The sequence below is a fragment of the Lepisma saccharinum genome, chromosome 24 (assembly GCF_977018435.1).
Source record: "Lepisma saccharinum chromosome 24, izLepSacc3.1, whole genome shotgun sequence".
NCBI classification, from domain to species: Eukaryota; Metazoa; Arthropoda; class Insecta; order Zygentoma; family Lepismatidae; genus Lepisma; species Lepisma saccharinum.
In genome coordinates, this window is record NC_139252.1 from 61,995,006 (window position 1) to 62,022,380 (window position 27,375).

At 38.9% G+C, this 27,375-nt stretch overlaps 1 protein-coding gene across 4 annotated transcripts in view; it reads left to right on the plus strand.

Annotated features, from left to right (window-relative positions):
- The window catches only part of Npl4 (nuclear protein localization 4), a 117,687-nt gene extending 94,744 nt beyond the window's left edge, over positions 1–22,943 (plus strand). For 2 of the 4 annotated variants that reach the window (XM_083110651.1, XM_083110652.1), the window contains exons 10-13: positions 16,867–17,018; positions 19,214–19,352; positions 20,936–21,234; positions 22,696–22,943. In XM_083110651.1, the coding sequence (XP_082966777.1) occupies positions 16,867–17,018; positions 19,214–19,352; positions 20,936–21,234; positions 22,696–22,744 (639 nt within the window). In that variant the 3' untranslated portion in view covers positions 22,745–22,943. Of the gene's footprint in view, positions 1–16,866; positions 17,019–19,213; positions 19,353–20,935 lie in introns of all 4 variants that reach the window. The other 2 variants (XM_083110653.1, XM_083110654.1) reach the window with 1 other exon arrangement.
- The last annotated feature ends 4,432 nt before the right edge of the window (positions 22,944–27,375 follow it).

Here is a 27,375-nt window from a genome sequence, read left to right on the forward strand (position 1 = left end):
CTTTCTAATTTCTTATAAAATATAATTTCTTTTACAAAGGTAAAAACTTTTAGGGCACCAAAAATTGTCACACACATCAACTATAGACGTGAATGAATCACTTAGGTACTTCTATATCGAATAGTCGGTCAGTGAATTTTATATTGGTACTTTATGAATGGTTGGTTGATTTGGTGTTTTAAGTCCACTTTATGCACAGTAAGGCTAATCGGGACTGGACCTACAGTTTAAAGTGGGATCCGAACCACTATGTGCCTCCGCCGGGTATCGAACCCGGGGGTACTTTATGAATATCCGTTGGAAGAAATTATACCTACACCTACATATAATGTCACTGCTTTTCTACTCGCCACATTCGGTTTCTTTCTGTCTGGTTTCAATTTGTCTATCTTTTTCAGCCAATTTTGCAGTAAAGTTTGACATTGTGACAGTAGAACGACAACACACGAACAGAGATGCTACACTGAGACTGACCTAAGGCATTTGACTGTTCTCTTCTCTACCACTCCAAAATCATCCATCTCGCGCAAGTTACAGAAAATAGTGTTGCTAACCATAGTAACACAATTCACTACAAGAGTCAAACCTGTATCTTTGAATTTCTTCCCTTACTTTTATCGTACATTTTTCGCATGAAAGAATCATGGACGTCCGCAGGATTTTTCCAGGAAGAGACAAGGAAGGTATTTTTTTCCAGGGAGGGGGCAAACCAGGGATAATTAACTTAATAATAGTATTGTTCCCTCAAAAAACATTGCTTAAATTTGAATTTATCACATTCATGCAATAATTAACGCATATTATTATGGGTGAAATGAAATTATATGTGAAAAATATATAATTTCTGGTTGACTTTCATTTTCCGGTGGTGCTTCCGTACGCCCATGGAAAGAATTGAAAGGAAAATGAAACTAAATGTAAATTTCATTGATTCAGGGGTTTAATTTACATAATTGTGGATAAATCACTGACGTAGAGAATGGTTTCATATCCAATGACATACGCGTTGGAAAGAAATACGTGCGTGTGGTGACGAACCGGTAATTGTAGAGAGGTAGGGGTATTTTATGGAGGGGGTCTCCCTTATCACAACGCGCTAGTAGCCTTGACGTCACCGCGGAATGCCTGAATTGTTAGGCTAAATGCCTAAATTAGGTTAGGCTTGTTAGGTGTAGTTCTCTTAGAATAAATAATACAGTTGCAGTGTGTTTATGCCAAGAGAACCAAACCTAACGTAAGAACGTAGGCTTTCCCGCGGTGTGACGTCAGAACACAAAGTTGGTAGCGCGTTGTGCGATAAAGTAGATCCTTTTCCGGAGGGGAAAGCAACGCCGAGCTTTCCCGCTTGCGACGGGCGAGAAGTCTGTTCCGATGTTTTTGCGAGGGTCCGCGAATGTGATGACGTTTCAGTCGCCATGGTAACCGCCTGTGCGCTGATGCTGCCACCTATGGTGAGACGACGCAATCGCCGTGAAGAGCGAGGTAGATAGATAGGCACTTGGCGATTCAAGGGTTGTGTCAGCACGGTGTCGTCGGCTGTGCTTCGCGTCTTCGAGGGTTTACGGAAACCGGCTTCTCAGATTCGAACCCAACACCAGAAGTTCATCCAGAATTTTCAATATGGGGAGGTGAAAGGGACTTTCAAACCGAAGGGTCATTCCATGTCAAGTGGCATGCCTTATTAATTTTGATGAAACTTCCACAGGTTGTGCATACGTATCCCACATGGAGACCGGCAAAGTTTCAGAGTCATAAGTAGTTTGGTTAGGGCACCAATGAAGGTCACTTTTTCAATGCCGCGGCAAAAATTGATGTTGTGATGAATTCGCTTCAAACTTTAGCCAGCTGTAACTACTGCATAAATAGTTTTGAGAGGCTGGCATTTCTCCAGTACACTGGACATGTTTTAAATAGTGTCCTGCCTGCTCAAATATTTATTGAGTTATCCATCCTAAAACCCCTCCCCCCAAATTTAGTTCATAAATTTGATCCCATTTTCAGAAGCCTATATTTCAAAACTGACACTTCAAATTAGCATCACCGAGGACAGCATCATATTTTTAATCGCCTGTTTCTCGGCTATTTATTAACCGATTTAATTATTTTTTTAAATTCGAATACTCTAAATAGGATCTTCAATTGGTGTCGTTATCATTTTTTGCTCAAATTAAACAATGCTGCTAGAATTTGAAAAATATAAATTGTGTAGAAAATTTATAGTAATATGACAAATTTATGCTTTTATGCCCAACCCAGCCCCAAACATACGTTACGTAATTTTTTTAAAAAAAACACAGAGTGATAGAATTAATCCTTCATGGGAATTTCCACGTTTCTAATGTTGTTTAGGACTTACAGAATTTTCAGGAATCTCTAATACTGTTATTGCCTTATGAAAGTCATCTAGACATTTGTCACTGTTCAATTTTACAATGTCTAGTTCATTTAGTCCATTAGTGCTCATTTCGAAGAAAAATGAACAATGTCAAGATAATTTGAGAGATAAACTTCTTTTTAAATATTACGTAATTGTACGTTCACGGCGATGAGAGAGTGGTATTTTGCACCTGTCCTCACGAAAACACATTTGCTCAAGGTAACTTAATATAAGGTAGCGCCATCCGAAAATTGCCGATCATGCACGAGCGCGTGACGTCTTATGGGAGGATCGGTTATGCTCGGTGCCCCTTCGGTTATGTTCGTTCGGGGCTTGGCCGAAGCAAACGGCCGCTATAAATTCTATGCGAGGTTCATCAAGTTAAATCTAATTAATGATTATCAATTAAATGGACAGAGTTAATAGAAAAACTGTTCTCTGAAGAATTAATTATGTCCTTTGAATTCGTAATTTGGCCCAAGTTTAGATTGCAGGGTGATAATCTCTTCATTAGACACAAAATCGCATGACAAGATTTCGACACATGTGTACTATATGACTGTATGTATGCCAGAAGTAGATTGCCGTTGTCATGATATGGACTTCATGAAATTTCTACATCTCACGCCCTAACCTCAAAGGCATTATTACTGTTTGATTTTTACCATTACCTGGCTTGTCCACCGCAAAGGAATATAAATTATATGGAATTGAAAACAAAAAAATGCAGTAATAGTGGCAACATTCTCCTGACTATACGTGAGCTTACCGTGTTGTCCTTTGCATCTCGCTTTGGCTTTGCTTAATATTATCAATGAGCTAAATTTTCTGTCTGTTCGTAAATCCCTTCCTGTACGCTTGAATTAGTATGTTAGGTGAATTAGGTTTGGTGTTCTTAGCATCCAGTTTCGAGTAGGTTCGGCTAGTTAAGGGTGTTGCATTCGTATTTGTACACTTTCCCTCTTCGCTTGCACGTACACGTATTATAGCTTTTAATAAGCAATACGATTTCACACAACTGTAACTTATCAGCACGGTAACTTGTACAACCTCACTTTGATATCGAAAATTAACATTTTATGGAAATTACAAACTGGACTTGCGTTTTCAAGGTTTGGTGTTTTATTTACAACACAAATTTTGTAGCACGAAATTCCAATCTTACACTCTACTTCCTCATCCTGCTGTACGTAAAATTTCCGCAAATATGGAACTCAGAGACCCGAACATAATTAATACCAAATTAAATAAAACAAACTTTTAAACAAATTATTAGTGTAATGTGATTTACAATTAGAGAGAGTTCACAAATATTTCATCAATTGCAAAACATCACCTAATATACCTGGCCGGAAACGAAATGAATTCGACACCCATCTTCTTAACGTAGAAAGTTCAGGTAAAGGTATACCAACTGTATTTCTCAAATAAACGTAACATTTTTTTCTAACGGCTCGAAGAGTAAACGCTTTGCTTATATCATCTTTAGTCCATAGGGATCTCGTTTTACCGTGTACTAAGTATTGTATTTGAGTGTCACTGAACACTTTCCCCAAGATATTCGTGAGTTTTCTTGTTACATTGTCGGTTAGGTTATGTTGAAGATTTTGAACTTGTTTAGTTTTTTTGGTTAAAGCAAGTTGCAAGAGCTTGTTCTTAATCTTTAACTTATTAATTTCTTTATGTAAACGTGTGTTGTTCTTCTGTAAGCGATGAATAGTGTTTTCCAACAACGAAACATTGCTAGCAGTTTCTGTACCTACGTCTATTTTTCTTTTTTTCGGCGACATAGTATTTAGCTTATTTAAGGAACGTTTCCTTATTTCACACCTTTCGTAGCGTACATCTCCAGTCTTCATCAGCACATCCTAAAAATGATTCATGTTTTGAAGAGGAAGGTTCAGGAGAATTTGCTAAACCACATTCTCTACTATTATTTTGCACTGAAGTAATATGGTGTAATTTTAGTGATGGCACTGCAGTTGGCTTCAGTACTTTCTTTGTTGGCAAACACAGAAGTTCTGCTCTTAGATCTCGCACATAGTCTTCTTTACAAAAATGGGCACTGCACACTCTCGCATTTTTAATATTAATATTATGTTCTCGATCACAAGCACGAATCCACTGTTTGCTTACAAGATTATCATCTGGAAATCTATGATATTTTATATCACTTCCTTTATTTTTTTGGTTATAATTCTTACAGCTTGTCACTGCACAATTATGCATGATTATAGGTGGAATGAACAAAACAATCTCATTTCAAGAGAAATAATACAATAAAAATAAATCGAACGCTACAAAACCAATAACCTGCTTGTTCCGATTTTTGCGACGTGTTAGTAGCTAAATGTACCCCGCACCAAACTTACTGCACATAGCAACGAGCACCGTCAAACCCGATCCTCCCAGATGACGTAATGCATACGTACTTCACATAGCAACGAGCACCCCCTGACATTTGCTCCCTTGGCCTCGATTGATAACGTGTCGAAATGCTTTCCGGTTTTGCTATTGGCCGCTTCTGTGTCGAGGTCCTGCGCATGCGTGTAAACTGATAAGGGGCGTTGGTATGAATGCACCAACGAGGTAGAGGGCCTAGAGTTCCTGAAGCTGTTTCCAGCGGCTGGTTAGGCAAATCTAATTGTAGGTGGCAGCACGATTGCGCTTCAGACAGGCAACTGATCTTCCATTTAAATGCATGGGGAATTCGATGCTCGACATGCTGTTATTATATTAAATTGTAAGTTTAATTTGATTTTAACCTCAGAAATTATATCGGAAAACGATATATGAATAATCTGTGCTGTAAAAGCAGGATTAAAAAAAGAAAGATAAATGTCGACGACAGAAAACATATCGAAACAACAACAAAAAAAAACGTTAAATTTTGCATTTGCACTGAGTGATGACAAAGTATGTATATGAGCCGTTTTGAAATACGGAAATAGTCAAAATCTTGAAATACAGATTTTGTGTTTTATATTTCGTACATTGTTATATATTGTCAGTGTTGATCAATTACACCAGTTAAATAATACCAGTGGCGATTTCTCTGGGTGTGTAAGTCGTGTGTCAACGGCCAAAGGAAAATGAAATAAAGAAGAAAGTATCTGTACTCTTATAAATTAAGATTTTGAGCGTTTTTCTTCAATTGTCAGTTTCGAGCGCCCGGTAGTTTTCGAACGCGGTGCAGCGCGCAGTGGTTGTCAGGCAGGCAGATCGGTCCTGCACTGCCAGGACGTTGGAGAGAAAATACAACGTCTTACCACTGCCAAAACATATGATGACCGCGCATGCGCACCCTGCCACCCACCAGCATGGTTACCTTCTCAAGGCGTATTTGTTCCCAACGATTTGGCTTTCATTCGCCCCGCGTTCCGCGTTGTTTTGCTCGTGATTGTTGTGCATTGTTTTTTAAACGTGTGGTGTGAAGTGATGCTGTTATTTTAAGATGGAGAATAGTGAAAGTGTTGTGCAAAAGTATTTAAATAATTCATTTTCTTTGCTTTCGAATTCAGAGAAGAAACAAGTGATTGACAATAGTCGACCATGTCCGAATCTCACGATGTCAACATGTGTTAAAGGAAAAAGTGGTGCTGGAAAAGGTTTTGAGAGACATTTTCGAAAAGAACTGTATGAAATTTCAAACCGGCTTTGCGGGTGTGATGTGGTGAATAAATTTTACTGTTGGACATGTTTATTATTCTAGACTAAGAAAGGTATTGGGAATTATCAAAGGTGTGCGGATTTGAATCATCTCAATACTGCAGTGAGAATAAACAGCGAGTCTGAATTGCATCTTTATAATTTCTTTAAATTTAGTAGTTTTGTTGCCACCCCTACTAATTGACGTTCTTTTGGATACGCAACGAAAAGCTGAAATAGAGCTACACAATGAAAAAGTAAAAAAGAACAGGGAAACATTAAAGAGGTTGATTAACGCCGTCTGCTATTTAGCAAAGCAAGAACTGCCATTCCGAGGCCATGAGGAAAATGCAGCATCTGTAAATAAGGGCAATTACATGGAATTCCTTTTTGCAAGTGCCGAGTTTGATCCCTCATTAAAAGAACATTTATTAAATTCTACAGTTTTTCGCGGTACTTCGGCAGGCATTCTAAATAATTTAATAAATTCAGTTTCGGATGTTCTGAGATATGAAATCTACAATGAAATTCAAAACACAGACTTTGTGGCTATCATGGTCGATGAAACATCAGACATTAGCAAAAAATCCCAGGTGTCAACAGTGTTACTTTTTTTTTCGGCCTCACAGAAAAAAGTCATTGAAAGATTTCTTGGATTTCATGACATGAGCGCCGATAAAACTTCAGGAGCTCTTTTTAGTCACGTGACTGAAATAATGGATAAATATAAGTGTGGGGATAAATTAATTGCCCAGACATTGAACATATTAATTTTCTCCTTATCCTTCAAATATATTAATACTTTAAATAAAGTATTTACTTCATTTCAAATAATTTATGTAATTTAATGTTTTTCTAAATATTTATAAAATTACACCAAAAAGGTACGGAGAAAATTTGTAATATTAGTTCACAGAAAGGAGAGGGGGAGGGGTTAACATTCCTTCCTTGTCAACGCCTGAAGTTGAGGGTCAGGAGACGCCACTGAATAATACTCCATGTTGGTGTTCTATTATATTTGAAAGAATATAAGATATGTTAGTGGATTAACTATTTTAGGCGGCTGGGTGCCCAAGAGCTTTAATTTGTCGTCTTTTGATCTCACCATTCAAGTTCCCAGGTTCGAATCCCGGCCTAGGTATTTCATCCAACAATCACTCATCGTCGCGATTAGTCAAAACTGGGGTAAATGCGGCGCTAAATACCTAATACAAATTAACTCGTCTTTGCAAACTGTAATAATTTTACTCAGTATAGCCTGAGTAACGCACTTTAATTGCCTTATAGAGTAGAGAAGTATTTTTTTTTTTCGAAGGTCAGTTTTGTTATCGAAACTTTGCTTTGTTACGGTTGAGAGACAGAAGAGTTTTGATCCCCCCCCCCACAGGCAAGTATCTGGAAATATATATCGGGGGGAGCGAACAAAGTGTCTCATAATAATAATAATAATAGTAATAGTTTATATTAAAATAGTTATATTGTAATTGTATTAAATATGTAATTGAATTGATAATTGTATTTTTATTACATGAATAGGTAAAACCGATATATAACTGGCGTATTCTTTATCTAGCTTACTTATAGTTTAAGATCATCTAAATTATGAAATTAATATGAAATAGATAAAGAATTGAATATTTATCAAAAATGGAATGTTGGATCCAGTTGACGAAAAGTAAAGTTACTGATTAATATTTTATGCATATTATTATAAGTAGTAGTGTGCATAAATCGTCTTTGGTACTGTCATTCAATAACAAGTATATTTTCATTATTTAATTTTTAGTACTTTGTAAGTTTTCCGGCGGGTCCAGACGCTTCTCATGCCACGGCGAACCTGCAGAAAAACACTTGACTGTGTGAGGACTCCCCGATCCCTCACACAGTCAAGTGTTTTTCTGCAGGTTCGCCGTTGCATGAGAAGCGTTTTTCGTTTTGGCTCGCCTCGCGAATGCCTTTTTTCCTCCCCCTTCCTTTCTTTTTTTAATTTCGCAGGGAAGGAAGGATATCGACCTCCCTCAAAAGATTCAATGCCATGGCAGGTCGGAAGCCGTGACCTGCTTTAACTTGCGACGAGGCGCTGCCGCTTGCTCTAGAATGGGGAGGGGGGAAAGGGTCTGGTGCTGGGCACATTCAGCTGCTAACTAATTGCTATGAGCTCTAAACCGTATCCTCCTATCCTAACCACTATGGACGTCCGGAAGGGGGTGGGCAAGGGGAGGCCACGGCCCCCCTGGAAAATGGAAGTTCACCTAAAAATTATATATTTCATACATAATTTCATTTCAGTCACAGTAATTTATGTTAATTATTATGAGGGCGTTGAAGGAACATGATAATTTCAGACTGAAGCAGTATTTTTTGAGGGGGAATCACTATTATGGGGAAAAGTATGCCTCCTTTGCCCCCCTGGAAAAAGTACCTTGCTTGCCCCTCCCGGAAAAAAAAATCTGCGGACGTCCATGCTAACCACATATGTACCTAGTCTGGCCATAAATACTGTTACACACTATTTTGTGAATAAATTGAATATGGTTTCAGATTCTTAAATGTTCTTTTAGTATGTTACACTTACATATATTACACGCAAATAGCACCAATCAGTTTGAAAAATGTACACTTTTCGCCCTCACACAGTCTCGAAGCCTCCCTGGCCAGGCATCTATTACAGCACGCATGGTCTTGATGGGAAAGTCCGCCCCTGCTGCTATCAAGGAGCGCTTTTAACTTCCAATTATAGGGTGCATCTTCTTGCAGACAGTCCCCTCTAGCTCTGGGCATAGTTTGTAGTCCAAGGTACTGAGATCATGGCTATGAGATGGTCAATCAAAAGTGGAGATGAAATCGAGTACACTGGTCTCCAGTCACCGTCGCGTCATCCTTGCCTTATGAGCTGGGGCAGAATATTTCTTGAACATCCAGGATTCATTGTTCAACAGTGTCACGAGAGGGTCCAGGACACTTTCCACATACACTTTCGCATGGCTTTTAAGCCCTTTTCTTAAAAATGAGGCCTGGTGGAACTCTCATAGCTCACCCCCCCCCCCCCCAACCAAAACGGGACTGAGGAGGGCTGGTGGCATCTCTGATTTTTTGGAACTCTCTCACAAACTTCTCGAGAGTTTGAAGCCTACACCCTTTCATTTTGGCGGTTGAAACTTTATTCAGTGGTGAACAATTTCTTATCAGTGAAAAGAATGCTGCAATGCCCATTGGCAACGTACCGCTGCAGGAGCCGTCTCGAATTCAGTTCCCTCTGCTTCTTCACTTGCGTCGTCAGGAAATTTTCAGTACTCCACCGGTAAGCTCCAATTCCAAGGTCTTCATTAAGTACCGTGAAGATTGATTGTTGTGAAATGTTCAGCTCCTGTGCCATTTTCACTTGCTTCCGGAAGGGATTTCGGCGGATGCGAGCCATCACTGCTGTATAACAGCCGCAGCTGTCCATACGGTGTGAAGTCGACCAACTCTTGAGCGATCTCTCAGGCTACCAGTCTCAGTGAATCTCTGGATTTTCTGATACACAATCCTTTTGCTGACCTTCGGGATTTTTAGGGGCTGGAAAATCTCAGCGGGTGACATCCCAACCATATGCAGAGCAATTACGGCTACTCTGTTTTCATATTCGCCCCACCCCATGCTAAGCACAAGAAGACACACGCTTGCTCTTTCACAGCTAAACACACAATGGTCAGGAGTGAACTTCAGCACAAGCATGGTTCATGAACCTGACTGCCGGATGTACAGTCCAAGCCGAAAGTTTGTAACAGTATTTATGGCCAGACTAGATATTATTAGAACTAATCAAAATTGTTAGCTTAGGAGCGCCTAAGGAAATGGCAATATATGCATAACCAGACACACATAAACAAACAACATCGTAACACCCCCCGGCCTCCCCGGTGGCGTAGTAGTAACGTCGTTGCCTTGTAATCGAGGGGTTCGATAGTCGGCGAAGGTACAGTTATCGGCAGTAAAAATGGGACATCTCAATCCTGAAATGCTCGCTTCCCTGCGAGGCGTTGTGTGTGTGTGTTGCTACGGCGATGAGTGGATTTTAATGGCAAATTTCCAACGGCAACTTCTACCACCACCGTGCAACACATACGCAGCCTTGCAAGCATTTTAGGATGTAAGTGTCCCAATTTTATTGCCGGTGAGTGTACATAATGCTTCCGATCCCACTTTAAATGGTCGGTCCAGTCCCGATTAGCCTATATTTGCTTAATGCGGACTTAAAACATAACCGTAAAAAAGTACAGTCTCAAATCCCTAGTAATTTTTTTCAGAAACCAAATTTGTGATCATTTTGGACCTAAACTTCCCCTTACACCTGTCTGCACTGTTATTATTATTATTATTATTATTATTATTTATTTGTTCAGCACATGATACATTTCCCAATTATGTCGAACATAATACACTGTGAATAAATAACAAGATAGAAGAGAGAGAAAAAAAAGAATACATGAAAGTATGAACGTCTATGTACACAATATTTACATCAATTTATGAACTTATTGTTGTCATTATCTTTTTTTTCAGCACACTACGTGAGTCTGTGAACATATCAAAGTCAGTTCAAACAGTTTTTAATAGTTCATTCACCGTGTCCTGCATGCGCACTGCAGGTGAAAACCTATGCGTGTTCACCCTTGACCTCTCCGTGTAGAATAATTTTCGGTTTCTTGCACTGTGTCGGCCTACGTTAAAGTTTATACTTTCTAACAGTGCAGAACACTCACAGCCGGAATTAATCAGTTTCTGTAAAAAAATGACATCACTGACGACTCTTCTGTTGAACAAAGTTTCCAGACCGAAATGCTTGCATAGAGATGTATAGTTCTTTTTGTGATATTCAATGTTCACCTTGAAGCACAGACATTTCACAAACTGCCTTTGGACGCTCTCCACTTCCTCTTGCCATGTTTTGTACTGTATATTCCATATGGGACTGCAGTATTCCAGTACTGGACGAACGAGTGCGACGTATATTTTTACAGTCGTAGGCACAGAGAAATTAAACAGAAAATTTCTTCTAATGAAACCAACTAGCTTTATACACCTTTTCACTAAGGCTTGATAATGTGTGTTGAACGACAGGTCAGATGTGAAGTGGACACAGAGGTCAACGACAACTCTCGCACGCCTCACCGTCGAGCTGCCAATTTTGTTTCCACATCGCGCCCTTATGTAGCGTAAAGAAGTGGCGGAGTGGTTAACGTAACGTGCCATGAAGCCAGAGGCCCTAGGTTCGAACCCTGGATAAGGCATGGATGTTGCCCCATTATCTATTTCACCAGATCATCATTCATCCTCATCGTCGCGATTAAAAATACCACACTGAGTGCAATGCAAATAACTTACCTACAGAAATGGCCAATTATGCCAGATCAATAAGTATTCCACGTGGCTGCAACAAAAAATATCGAAGGAAATGTGCAAATTTTCAGCCGGGTTAATAAACGTAAGGCTGTATGCTCTCCGGAAGGGTTGACTTTTACGTAAGTACCCAAATGCCAATCTCACTTGTACGTAGTACACCCGTGTTGCAGGCCAACGAGGCTCTGGCGTCTGAACCTACGACAAGTATAATCCTAGGCCTGTGTGTGTTGTTCTGTGTCTCGGCCTTCTACGTGCTGAGTGCCCCTTTACAGCCTCAGCTTTTAACTGGGTAAGGAGACTTTAGTCCTCAGAGAATTGTATTGCTTTCAGTTATGTTAAGGGGCTTAGCCGGTAAGGCGTTTGACTGCCACGCTGGAGACCCGGGTTCGATTCCCGGGGTGGGTGGATCTAAAGATCGTAATTTTCCGGCCTTGTTCCCGCATAAAGCGGCCCTGGGGCTCACCCAGCTTTAAATCAGTGAGTAAAGGTGGCCGGAGAGTGCTGCTGATCACATCGCTTCCAAAATGGCCGAGATCGAGAACGTGTGGGTCCCTACCCACATACATCCCCTAAATGTGCCTCCGTGGCACGGTGCTGTATGCACGGGCAAACGTTACGTTTTACCTCAAGGGGCTGGGTGGCGTACGATGGGTGCAAATAACCAAAGTGTTGACGCACCCCAAAAGATATTTCAGTCAATTTCCGGAAGTGGCTATCTAATCAAATAAATAAAGATAAATAACTCTTACAGATAACTTCCACAGCGGCCGAGCACGTTGTGTATCTGATTCACAAGCAGGGGGCCCGGGTTCAAATCCCGGCCTGGGCATGGATATTTGTGAGCGTCCATTCATCAATTTCATGATATCATCACTCATCCCCATCTTCGCAAATTAGCCAAAAGTGGCACAAAAATCGAAGGAAAATAAACCAAATCAACAACCCGATTGATAATCTGGCCACCAGAAGACCCCGAATTCGAGTCCCGGACAGGGCATGTATTTACTTATTTACGTATAATGTTAATTCGTCATCATCGCTAAGAGTGATGTAAATAGGTAGATAAGCGACTACGTGAAGAACGAGCTATGTTCTTCCTCGGTATTTTGCCCGTGGCGTGTTGCTTCGTGGGCTGGCTTCCACTCCGTCCTGTGCGCAAGGAAGGCGGTCGATGGGGAATTATGCAAGAGGAAATGGAATTGTGTGGCGGCCACCGTCTTAGCAGAGTGGTCGAACTTCGTACCCTGGCAGTTGGTCGTTCCTTAGGACTAGCTACCGAGACGAGACGAGCTTTGGTCAACGAAAGAGCCTGTCTCGTTTTCGTCTCAATATTGCAGCAGTGCGACTCGTGTCTTTGTACCCATTGGCGCGAGGAACGTTCCTGATTTTGTGCACTAGTTTCGCTTTTGCTTGTTTGTTTATTTGTTTGATTTTGCTTCGCTTTTCTGCAACTTTTGGCTAGCCGAGAAAATGAGGGCGAGTGATAAGATGAAATTGATGAAGAGACACTCACAAAGATCAGGCCGGGATTCGAAACCGGTACCCTGCTCTACCAAATTGAGAAAGACATGTTTTGGGTTATGCGTAGGGACATTGAATTTTCGCGATGCGCGAAATCGCGAAATGTGAAAAAAGGATGCAGTTTTGAACATTCTGCAAGTAACTTCACCCCCAATGATGAAATATGCATGAGTTTTATTCGCGAAGTAATGCGAAAAGTGTGTTTTTCCACGAAATGAACGGTTTTTCGCGAAATAACCGTGAAATATCATCAAATTAAGTAGAAAACACGCAAAAACCGGCAATCGAGGTTTTGCGCGCAAACTGTCGATTTGTAACGAAACGTTTACCTAAAGTTTCTTACCACTTGCAGCTGAAGAACGTTTTATCTTCGATCACGTCAGGAAGACGCTGCAAATTGGGATTTCCCATGCACATTATCTCAGTTCGAAAACTTCGCTCCCTGTCAAGCTGCATTCCTTTCTTACCCCGAATGTCTACTCAACTTCCAGTTTCATTGAACTTGCTAGCTGTAGCAGCGATAAGATTAGTCTGTTCCCGCACATCAAGGGAAACAATGGTGTCATTTGTGTTCAGTCATGAATGAATTTTGTTTGTCATCATGTGGTTTTCAACATGTGTTTGTGTATGTGCAGTAGTGATTATTTTATTTGTTGAACAGCAAGGATATCCTTTAAATACATACAATGAATAAATCACTTGAGAAATGCAATTTAGAAATGAAGTGATTTTGTGTTGATGTTTTCTTTCTGGTTGGACAGCTAAGTACTTGTGTATGTGTACGGTATATAAAAATGAAGTAGTTTATAAATTTATAGCTCTTTTGTATGTTGTTTCCTCTCATAATGAAAAAGTGTGTGCCATTTTTTTTCCACCGCTGGTATATACCGCTGATCTAACATTTTATTTACCGCTCTCCTCAGTTTTTATTTACCATAAATTTGTCTCCCTAGTTATGCGATAATCATCAATAGATCCATTTTGATTGATTTGGGTTCTTTTACTTCCATTTTTTTGCCACTTTTCGCTAAACGAAGCATGCCGGTTTGAAGATAGAGAGGTCTAGGGTTCGAATTCTGAAATCGACACAAGATAACCAGAACGTACCCACACCACCGGCATAATGATACGAGATGATGAAATTAATTTGGTCATCGAAATAGCGCAAAGGACCCAATAATCGCTAAGATGAAGATAATTGATTATATCATGAAATTGATGAAGTGGTACTCACAAGGCACACGTATGGGCAGGCCGGGATTCGAAACTCTGTCTCCTGGTGTCGTAGCGCGCTGTGATGATGCCGCGGAGGTCGGAAAATTTCACCTTTGTACACACACTCAAATGCGACCGGCACAGTAACTAAATGAAGCTACTGTATATAGGCCTATTCATTTGTTATTTTTGTCATTATTACTGTTGAGATGAAATCTGGGGAAGGGTGCTAACCGGAACGCAAGGGGTGCACAATTACTCTCTCGCATCATTTGGCACCGCCTTGAGCATGGGGTTGGTCGAAAGAGTTTGCACCCTCCCCCGCCGGTCAATGGCGCATCCCCTCGGAAATGTTTGGTGGGGCTGTCCACGTCGTGAGCACCCCTGTTAATCGACGTAACTTTGAGTCTAATTTTGAGAGGGCAGAATCGAACTTGGGGACTTAACTTTTGGGGGGCAGCCTCGAAAAGTTTTCAATCTCATAAAAATGGCGTCTAGGATTATTTGCTAAATAACTATGCCACTTGCGAAATGACGAACATTACTCTTTCTTACTCAGGTCCCAGAGGTCAACGAAAGTAAATTTTAATAAACCTGAAAATTGGGGAGGGGGAGAATGCTCCCCTTTCCCCCCGTCAAGTTACGCCTATGCCTCTGTTTGTAATGCAGAAACTACTTGTTGCTGCACATCTTTCTAGTGCAAGGGAGGGGCGTTAACAGAGTGCAACGTTTGATTGTTTATCGCAACACATTGCTTTAGAAATTGACGAGCCCCTTCTGTTTGTATTGAATGGGCAAGGTGGTTGTCTCCGAAGGATAGCGCGTTGCTTTGACTTAAATGGCTGGCTTGGGTTGAGCGATAAGCACACCCTCTATCTGAGCAGTGAAATCCCCTTTCTAGATAAACGTTTCTGTTTGTGCTAGAGTTTCAGATAAACTGGAGTTCGAGGTTACACGAACACGCGGTCAAAGCACCCATCCTCTTTCTTAACTTCCGCACTTGAACCTCACGAGACTTGGCTAGTCGGCGGAAGTAACATTTATTTATTCCAAGTTTCAGATACAGCACTTGTCAGGCCATTTTACACTGAAAACTCTAATAAAGTTACTTGCAGTATTTGGAAGTAACGATTTACTTTTAACTAATGTGCACGAACATAAAATTGCAAATAATAATAACAATACCAAAACTACTTTAGTCTTATTTTGACGTCACGAAACCTCGAACAAATTAATACTATCCTGAATATATGCAACCACCCAGCACAGGTTGGCAATTGCCAAGAATGTAATTTTCTATGTCGGAAGAAGTCCCAGAGCAAAGTGTCAACTAGAGCATTCCAACTAGAAATCCAGTTCCGTGTGATAGGGGCTTAAAACAAATTTAAGCCCCTATCACACGGAACTGGATTTCTAGTTGGAATGCTCTAGTTGACGCTGGACTGGCTACCCATTTGCTAGTTTTCGCCTCACACGGTACTTGTTATACCGTACTTGTCGATAGTCTTTCGTTCTCATAATGGCGCCGCGCGAGATGTAAACAACGTATCACTTCACACTTTTAAAATACGATAACTATCCAACCGAGAGGAATATCGCATCGCATTAAATGGTTTTAGGTAGAGAAGAACGGCGCTGATAAAATACATACTTTACAACGTTTACTATACACGTATGGAAGAATATTTTAGCTTTTTCAATTGTAAACATGCCTTTCGTGTTGTATGCACTCGGAAGCCACAGACAAAAAAAGGCTACTTTACAAACTCACAGAATATCTTCACATGGCCAAACTTTGCTCTGATTGGCTGTTCCACAGAAGCTAGTCTAAGAAGTTAGTAGCAATTAGAACATGTCCTATTCCTCAAAACCAGTCAAGCAGTCAGCCAGGCGGCCATGATTACTACCCAGAAAGTCAGTTCATCGCCAACTAGGGCATTCTAACTAGAAATCCAGTTCCGTGTGATAGGAGCTTTAGTTATTTTTTTCAATTATCACACCAAAATCTCGAACGAGACTGAAGGTCTCGGTCTCATCTTGATTATACAAGACGTCTGACTCACACTTAAGCCCCTATCACACGGAACTGGATTTCTATTTGGAATGCTCTAGTTGACGCTGGACTGGCTACCCATTTGCTAGTTTTCGCCTCACACGGTACTTGTTATACCGTACTTGTCGATAGTCTTTCGTTTCCATAATGGCGGCCGCGCGAGATGTAAACAACGTATCACTTCACACTTTTAAAATACGATAACTATCCAACCGAGAGGAATATCGCATCGCATTAAATGGTTTTAGGTAGAGAAGAACGGTGCTGATAAAATACGTACTTTACAACGTTTACTATACACGTATGGAAGAATATTTTAGCTTTTTCAATTGTAAACTTGCCTTTCGTGTTGTATGCACTCGGAAGCCACAGACAAAAAAAGGCTACTTTACAAACTCACAGAATATCTTCACGTGGCCAAACTTTGCTCTGATTGGCTGTTCAACAGAATCTAGTCGAAGAAGTTAGTAGCAATTAGAACATGTCCTATTCCTCAAAACCAGTCAAGCAGTCAGCCAGGCGGCCATGATTACTACCCAGAAAGTTAGTTCATCGCCAACTAACTAGAAATCCAGTTCCGTGTGATAGGGGCTTTAGTCTTGTCTATACTTACTACACCTTTCTGTTTTTGAAACTCAGATATGCATTTTTTTTCTTGTGATTGTAGGAAAAGGACAGCTACGGGAATGAAGTACCCCGTCTTGCTCGCCCCCTCCCAGTGGAGTACTTGTTGTTGGACGTTCCAGTTTCAACCCCCATGGCTCCCCTCTTCACGTTCTTTGCGGATGAGTCGACAAGAAGTTTCCCGATAGAAAACAGGTAAGCTTTATATTCTGATTTTTGTAAATGGTGTCAGTTTATTGATATGAACTTGCATAGTAGAAATAATAAAAATAATAGTTTTATTACCAATTTATTATTATTGTATCCTTGGGAAGATTCTTCTATTTGATACACCGATGAGAGAATATGTGGCACAACTTTATATTTTCATGTATACTGAAATGAATAGTTATTCTATTTTATTAACTTCGGCACTTTTTCAAGAAAAATCTTGGAAAGTTATGAGGAAGCCATGAAGTTTACGTTGTGTGACCTCTCGCCTAAAAATTCTCATTTTTAGAATTTTGGAAAGCCATGGAGCCTTTTATTTTTTAGAATGTGGCAGAAGTAGAATTGATAACATGAAATTCTGGTCAGGTTCCTTCATTTTAGGAAGCTTTCAGACCAAAACGACAAGCAACACATGTCTCTTTCGTTTGTGTGTGTACAGTGAATGCTTTCTTGTAGACTGAAGCAGGCCCGTAGCTAGAATTGATTTCCAGGGGAGGCTTTGTAAACCAAGTCCATTTAAAAAAATAAAAAATATAACAGTATTAAATTGAGGTAAGTTATGTGTGTGTATGGGGGCGGTCATTAAGGTATATAAAATTTATAAATATACAAATACTACATTTTTCTACATCTTTTTAAAATATCTCTTGAAGTGTTAATTGACTGATACTGACATCATCCCTTACCCACTCCACTCCATACTGCTTTAGATTATTCAGATAATTTATTTATATCGCACACAAAAATACACAATATTCAATCACAGTGCCCACAGTACATTCCACCCCCGGCCGAAGCAATAAAACTCTCCTTCGTTCCCAAAACTTGGGAGCTGTGTTGACCTTTCACGCAGATGCGGAGGGAATTTACATGATGACATCAGTGTCACAGATTTCTGTCCAAACGTGAGGTCGCAACAGTGACTTTGAAGGTACAGGTAAAGAAGCTCCCCTATGAAAGAACTTTCTGAAGTCTAGATAATATTTTAAATACTTGCAGCTACTTCTGCTCATAAACAAGATGAGCGAATGTAATAGATGCTGTTCATATTCTGTAAAAAAGTAAAGTGTTCCCCTGTGCATAGCACCACGCCATGAAGGCGTATAGGGGGTGTGGGGGTAACGCCCCACACTTTCTTGATCCGGTCGTGAGTGGGGATGATGTGATCAACATCACGCCCCTGACCGCCTTTACCCCCCAGGGTTTCCCCAAGGTACCCATGTTATTCGACGCTGGGTGGGCGCCGGGGCCGCTTCCACCGTTAGAAAAGTTCCCGGATTTGAACCGGCCGGGGATCGAACCCAGGACCTTTAGCATGGTAGTCAGATGCGTTACCGACTGAGCCACCGCGGCCACGTTCATATTCTGTGGAATATCCTTAAAGTTGTGAGCTGTCTATATTTCCACTCTTCACTGCAAACAAATTATGCAAAATAGTTTACCTAATGTCAAAGGGGGGCTGATGGCAGTGCCCGGGGGGGGCTGAGCCCCCCTTGCCCCTGCCTGGCTACGGGCCTGGACTGAAGGGGTCCATGCCACTTGTCACTTTAGTGTGAAAATTTCCTTGCACTCAGTGTTTGAGCAAATTTGTTTCTTTTCTTTTGTAATTATACTGGATTATTAATTAACTGAACTTTATTTATGTCATTGACTATCAAAAATAATAATATTTTGCTTTTTACTAATTTCAAATAACAGTGCCATTTTCTAAGAGCCTGGCCAGTTTAGAACCACCTGCAACACCCATTGTAGGGCCATATTTCTGTAGCAGACTTCACAAAGAGATCAAATATTACTTCATTATGATGTCATATTTTGCTTTGTAGGGACTTGGATAACAGTGAGTCTCCATAAATATTGTAGAGCTTAACATTACAAAAAGGGAAGGGGACACCTTAGGTTACTGGTAAATCACGGGTCCATCTTAGGTTAGATCCTGGCCACCAGCAAAAAGAAATTTGTTCTCCTGAAGGTGAGAAAAGTGCTCTTTCGAAACGTAGTGTTAGAACAAGTAAAAGTAAAAAAAAAAAAAAAAAAACCTTACCGTAAGGTTTTTAATGGTTTTTTTTTTACTTTATGCGAAATTCCCCTGAGCCAAATTATGAGCATGTGTAAAAACAAACTAAATTTGTGTTTTCACTTTAATTTTTTTAAGTTTGTATTTCTCCTTTTGTTTCCAGATTAGTAGACGGTCACATTCAGGACTTTCATGCCCTTTGCTCCTACATGCAACAGTTCTCTCCTGATCAGTTTCTGCAGGCTGCCTCGGACTTCCACTTCCTGCTCTACATTTCCACCATGGACATGTTGCCGATGAAGGTAAGGCAGCATTTTATTATTTGTTTGTACTTCAACAGTTGTGCGGTTCAAAAGAGTGAAAGATAATGACCTGATTACAAAGCTTCATGGCAATTCATTTAATAACCCCTCTAACATCCAGGCTTCTGTGGGGTATCTATAAATATAATTATTTATAATTGAATTAATTTCAACAATATGTCCCAGTTTGACATTTAAGGGTTAATATCTAACAAGTCACCCTTCCCTGACCTAAACTAATAAAACAGACAATAAGTAATCAATTAATATATATGTAAGTGGTGATTGATTGCCTCTTCCCTTGACGTCTAAAATTAACAAATTACCTTCACCTTACCAGGATCTAAAAATAAAACTCTTCACATCTAAAGTTGAAGAAATCTTTACCCAGGATGCTTAAAACTAATGATAAACTTTCAATGGCCCTGGCAGGTGACAGCTGAAAATTACCATATGCATCTTATGAGAGCAGGTCATCTACCACTGAAAGCAGTAAATTCTACACATTGTTGTGTATGTACACAAAAACTAGTAGTAGTTCAGTTTTGTTGTTGTTATTAAAAATTGACACAGTCACAACAGTCGCCATCAATACAAAAATTAGGAAGACAGAACAGGTATATGTTGGCACCCTTGTCTCAGTTTTGACAGTGTGGCATCAAATACCACCCCTATTAAACTGAGGTTAATTTTTCCAGGCAGTTTTTGTTTGCAATCGATTTCCCCACCTGTCTGGTAGCTTTCTGAGGCATGTACTGTCTTGTTGCGGAAAGGTTCCACAGGAAGACAGTACCTGCCTAACAAAGCTACCAGACAGGTGGGGAAATCGATTACGAACAAAAACTGTGTGGAAAAATGTGTGTATGTTTATTAGAGCAAATTACCTCTCACCACATGACCACGGAATGCATATCTTTAGATACAATCAAATACCAGCATTTTTATTATGATTATTGCTGAGGTTACAGTTAAATAATAATATAATTATAAATGCCATAACAATGTTCTTAATATATTTAATATTTATTGGACTTGTATTTTTAAATTATGAAAATTATCTATGAAAATGTGTCAACATATAGATGTTATATTCATGAGTCTGTGACGAAAATTGCATAACTAAATTGAAGACAAAATTTAAAAAGCAATTTAATTTCGTGGGGGAGGGGGTGTAAACTTGGCATCCACATAATTATATATTAACTATAACGAAAAGAAATCATCTTCCATGTATATCTGTAGTCATCTACTAATTCAGGAGAATACATAAAATTTTCAGAGTTCTTAAACATTGCAATGTTTATCCGGTTTTTCTGTTCTTGATTGTTTTATTATAAAGTTGATTCAAAATGTTTACAAATAGTGCAAAGCATTTGAACCTATTGAACCCTCTCCTTAAATATAGTCATGACTCCAGAAAGCCAAATAAAAGCATGTTGGAATTAGAGTAACAAGAAAAATAAGTTCTTGGACATCAGTTGGTAGTCATGCTATAAAGTAAAATTGAGTTTCACTTACTTTCGAAAGTTACTTGGCAGTTGCAAAAATTGAAAGAAATTAACAATTATAAATCTGCTTTTCAGGATTTTGTAGGTCCATTGCTGGAAGCTGTTCGTACCAAAAATGCTGAAATGGCTCAAGACTGGGCCCGCTCTGAACACTGGGCCACAGTTGAACAACTAATCGCTGCAACCGCGGGGACAGTCTCTCCGCCAAACTCCCGACCTCAGAGCGCCAACTTTGTGGATGCATCGACACCAGGCGGACCCGTGAGTGGTGAAAATGCTGCGGGTGCAACGCCAGGACCCACATGGACTTGCCCACACTGCACGTTCTTTAACCAGGCAGATCTCATCAACTGTGAAATTTGTAATTTGCCAAGGTAAGGCATACCGCACCAGGCATCTGGAAGAAGGTGGACGCCTCCGCCTCCGTTGGGTGTTAACTAATTATCTATTTAGAATGGTAACCTGAAAATGATGCAGAAACCTGTGAATCTTCTCTTTATTTATTGCAAGAAATTTCAATTGCAAGTGCGTTCGTATGTAACACGTTAAATTTTTCCAATAAAGCTTACGTTGTGTTGTCAGGTTATTTATTTTTGCCCCCACCTTGTTCCATTGCCCCGATATATCATAAGAAAAAAGGAGTGGGATAACATAGAAGATCCTCAGTGGCCTTAGGAAGTAATTGTTTTTACGATACTGTATGTGTAAATGCAAACTTTACATTTACAAAAAGGTTTGTGTTAATGTTATATAGAGTGATCTCTGTCTGTAATATTCTTTTTTTATTTAGAAGAGAAATTGTGTATGTCGTGTGGGTGCACAAGTGTGTCTATCTTGTAAAGCATAATGATGTAAGAGATTTTTACATAGTAATAGTGGAATGATGTGATCTTATGGATCATCAGCATATACCCTGGAGAGAAAACGTGTGACCTTCTAAATGAGCTTCAATGCTAAGATTCATCTATATTTAATGTGTTGTGTTATGAAGAATTACAAATGCACAAAGTTGGGTGTGACCAACTGGAAACTTATACAATGCCAGAGGCAGACATGTAGTCATAGTGTAGGAAAATGGTGTGAAGTGTTTTTTTTATGTAAGTTCCCAATATGAAAGAATGAAAAAGGTGCATGAATTCTAAGATACTTAAAGCACTTAAGTCCACACCTCCTGTTGCAAGTGCAAGAGAATATTTCAAAGGACATTTGTTAATGTAACATGTCTAAAGTTTCATACTTATTTTTTCCCCCTGGTGGGAACACAGCTTGTCAGCAAAGGAAAAATATTTGGATTGTTGTATGCCTTGTAAGGTTATGGTTATTTTTACGAAATATGTTGTTTTTTTAGTTAAAAACTGAAAGATACCACATTTGAAGATTATATATACACATACACAACTCTCAAAAGTATTTATTATAAGTTTGTAATAATAACTTTCATATTTCTTTGTTTAATACAGCATATGATGATGATAATGCTTCAGTACATGGATAAGCAAAAATGAAATATAAACTTTGAAGTGTTTGTTAAGACTGTTATATAATATGATGCAGTTGTAACTCTCACAGTGTTATTTCCGTTCTTACCAGGTTCAAACCTTTTTTAAATAATAATATTTTTGTACCCTTCAGTTATAAAGTAATTTAACTATTACTACATGTTGCATCATAGAAATGATGTAGTGTGAGACAGAGAAAAAGGTTGTATAATTGCTTAGGTTTAGTTTTATGAACTGCATTTTCAGTTCGCATACGTGCATTGATTGCTTTTGTAGTCTTTTACAGACACACAAACTGGTAAAAATAGTAGGTTTTCCTTTTTCTCTTTTTTATAGCTTATCAGCAATGGGTGAAATTGATCCTATCACTGATGTTCCACTGTGATTCTCTTTGGTTCTACTTTGTAACATCTATTAACATTGGTATTTGCACACTGAATTGGAAAAAATGTCATATTTCAACTGTAATATAAAAACGAAGTCAAAATTTTATGTTGCTAGCATTAGATTGGGATAACAAATACTGAAAGATCTTGTAATCCATGATTTTTGTAATTTGAATAAAGTTATAAGTTGGAATGGCATTTTAAGAATTCTATTATTTATTGCACCCTTAAGTGCATCAAACATACACGAGCATATAGTCAACGCAAATATACAGTAATTGTAGTTTTCTGCTTGTGGCTTTCATTCACCATTGTCATGTTTATTTGTAACAGAAATGCAAGGACAATGCAATGAAACAATTGCAAATATGCAATCTGGAATAAAGTGTCCTGTACTCTTCAAAACCTAAATTACTGTGACGTTACGAGTGATAATCATAGGGGTGGAAAATGATTAGCAATGTCAGTCGGTAGGTAAAAGTTAGCTTTTTCATCTTGGTATAGTATCGTCGTACCAATGCAAAACCACAAATTTGCTCAATTTTACTGTAAAATAAAAGCATTTTAATATTCAATGTCTTTAAAGAAAAAACTGTTTTGTATTGGGGTAAATATTGTCATCGGTAAAATATGTATCTACCTATGACTTTTAATTACGTAATGTAAGTTAGCAAAAGAATCGATCAACAAAATATTGTGAGAAACTGCTCTCTGTGAGGAATGTTAATTTTTGCTCATTGCAGCATTGCTAGGGCTCAGACCAGACCACAATTATATGACTGTTTTCACTTTCAAAAAGTATGCATGTAGGCAGTGGCCTGGTACTACATTTTGCATTTAATTTAACTTCGGATAATTATAACTTCCATGATGAAACAACAATTTCTTCTGCCACTTTGTCAAAATTAATATGTAAGGTAAGTGATAAATTTGAAACTAGAATAAGACTAATTATATGGAACAGGGCCATAACTAAGGAGCTGCAGAGGTGGCACATGCCCTTGCTGCTGGAATCAAAGGGCCACCAACATTGCCATTGGGGAATAATAAATATTACAGGGAAAATACATTTGGAATGTAAATTTAAACAAAACTAATTTTAAAATTGCAGAAGTGCATTTTTACAATTGGATTGCGTGTAATTTTACAATAATAATTACGTGGAAATTTATCATGTAGGCTGTGGCAAGTGGCAATCGTGATTGCAAGAGCCCCTCTCCATCCCCCTAGTGGCGACGATCATTGGATGGGCGTATGCAAAGAGATTATTCAGTTTCAAGTGAGTTCGAGTTAATTTAATTTCAAGCATGCAAAGCATACGCAGTAAGAGGATATTTGTCAGGAATGTATAGATTTATATCGATGGTGGATATTAAAGTATGGCAATGAACTGACAACCCTGACAATAATCTGTCGTCTGGCATAGGATAAAGGGTCTCACTTATCGCACACTTGACAAACAACTTATTGGTGAAGCCCCGCCCTTCGCCTTCTGACGTGGGAAGAAAATTATTTCGTAGCTAGGTTTAGTATGTTATATAAATAATACCTCTCGCGTCATACCCCAAAAGATTTTAGTGTATATATGTTAAGAGAACTAAATCCAACAGCTCTAATATCTTAACGAACGTGTTCCACCTTTACGTCAAAAGACGAAGGGCGGGGCTTGACCCAAAAGATGTTTGTGAAATGTGCGATCAGTTATTCCCCAAACCCCACAATAAATGGCTCGTATTTTAAGCGAACCATATGCAAATAACTACATCAAGATTTAAAATGAAGGTATTTATAACAATTCTATGATGAACTTTTTGAATAGTATTTATGTGTTTGTGATTACACAATGATTATAAATTATGCCAGTTCATAATTACAGTATTATAAACTCAAATTACGATTATTATGAGTTTGTAATTTGTGGGCAGTAACAGTATTATTAATTAACGAAATTCAAAATTTTAGCTGTGGTTTCATTCACATGTAGCCGAAAATGCAAGTAGACTCGAGAACAACAGGTTGATAATTCTTTCGACTGATAACTACGCTGACGTTCATTCTTATAGAGACTCCTTGCACCTAATTCTGTATACCTCACAGATCATGTCCTGAGGAATCTGTATACGTAATCTTCCTTGGACCTCTTGGCTTAGGTCATTTATATTCAGTTCATATGTTTGTGAACACGCGATATTTTTAAGATACAAATAGACAATTCCTTCATCAATTTCATTTAGTTATATTCATCCTCGTGGTCGCAATTAGTCTAAAGACGCAGAAAGGTCACGTTAAATGAGAAAGATACTACATTATGCTACTATTAACACGAACATTACATTATGTATGAACTGGGTAAGACTGCAGAATATGGGCTGCTTAGGAGGAACGCGGTTCATAATTTTTTGGTAACGTTTTGTAGTTAGTGATCGATCGGGAAAAGTAAGTTTTAAGGTGCGGAAAAAAATTTTCTTTAAAAAAAAACAACAGAAAAACGTGTCCAGGTTAGACAGTATTGAAATCGTAGCAACGAAGGAAAAGGCATATTCCTGCACAAATCTAGTGAAAGCAAAAAATGCCTATGTTGTTAGGTAGCTAGGTTTAGTTCACTTAGCCTAAATAATAGTTAGTCAAAATATTTATGCTAATGAAACCTAACCTAACAGGCCTAACCTAACCTTGTAGGCATTCCTCGAAGAAATAATGAAAGAAACTGTGCGTAAACAATATGGACACAAATGAATGGAGAAATGCATTGCTTTTAGTAGCAGGAAAAACATTTTTCATTGTATTTATGCTATTGGAACCCAACCTAACAGGCCTAACCTAACCTTGTAAGCATTCCTCGTCTGAAATAATGAAAGAAACTGTGTGTCTGTGGGTGGAATCCGGAGCGACAAATCAACTTGAATGCCGCAAAATGAAGGGTCTCACTTATCGCACAACACTTGAGCGCGTAAACAATATAGACGCGAACAAATGGAGGAATGCATTGGTTTTAGTAGCAGGAAAAACATTTTTTACGTGCAATAATGTAATAGTCATCGTAAAAGGAACACCGGAAAATGAAAGTAGAAGGCACGTACTTTCAGGGGATATAAATTTTGTTCGTCTGTTTAGAGGAAAAAAGCAGCCCATGTTCTGCAGTGAGACCCCTAACCTTACCGGCAATGGGGTTGAATTTCCGCTTTGAAACATTTCCACATCACACAAAACACCTTCCAGATGTTAGACATGTTACAGGAACTTATTACCGTAAGTAGTTTCTTCTGTAAAAATGAAGAAATCTGTCCGGGGAATATTAGATTAGTACCATAATGTTCACTGAACATCATAAAATATGTTAAAATAAAAGGCCCAAGTTCCTTTTGTTTTATTGCGATTTCATCTGCCAGGTTTGCAGTGTTTCCAACCTTCTTCACCGAAAAATACCTACTATCGTGTTCGTCACGTGTGAAAATTTTACATTATGCACAGGTAGCTGACGGATAGCCCCACGAACCATTTCTGATAAGGTTAGGTTAGGCAAGCATAGTAAAAAAAAAGAGGGGGTTGGAAACACTGACAGGGGCTTAAGTCATCAAACGTACGCAGCATGCAGTTCACGTAGCGAAAGCAATGGCAATTGTGTGTGTGTGTGTGAGATATTTCTCTTGAAAAATACACTATTTTCCGGTCAAATATATTCCACGATGAAAGAAAATACCTCGAGGAACATTGGAAAGCTTGGAGAAACTCATTTCCGTAAGTAGTTTCTTCTGTAAAAATGAAGAAATGTGTCTCCGATATAACAAACTGTTACCAAAATTATTAGACTCTTGGGCAATAAGCTTAAGGTCCCTGGGGGAATGGCCCAACCATTTTACACTGGATGCCTCTTATGGCATAAGAGGCATCGCACATGATTGGTTCACATCCTATCTTAGCAATCGTATGCAAATAGTTGAGATTATCCACAGAAAGGATGACGGTATACAATCTAGCTTTGTCTCAAAACCCTGCACAATATCAAGTGGAGTTCCACAAGGATCTATTATTGGACTATTAACATTCTTTTTAATATATATTAATGATTTGTCAATAAATTTAAATTCAGCAAAAAACACTCGTTTATGCAGTTGATACAAGTGTAGCCATCACCGGTGATAAGGAACAAACCCTTAACTCTAATATCAAACATGTAACAATCAAACTAAGCGAATGGTTTTCTGACAATAATTTAGTATTAACCCTGCAGCACTGGCGCCCATTAATGTAGCTTCAGCACTGCCACCTAGTCTCACAGACCCGTTTTTGTATTTGACAATATAATCTTGTATTTCTTTTGAAAAACTGAAATTTTTATGATTTTAATATTTCATGTAACATTTTTTATTTCAAAAAGGTATGTTTCTTTCAAAAATCCTCTTCATCTTAGTCAGACTCATTGAGAATCAAAAATTCCTCATCCGGATTACTGCCGAAGCTTTCTTCTAGAATAAGTCTAATTCGTTCACGATCTCGTTCACTTGTCATTGTAATCAACGTATTTGCTCAATATTATAATAACCTGCGAGTGTCACTGTTATTAGTCACCTGCAGAAACACAAAACAAAAGTCTGTTACAATACAATTAGTATCACATTTGTGTAACACG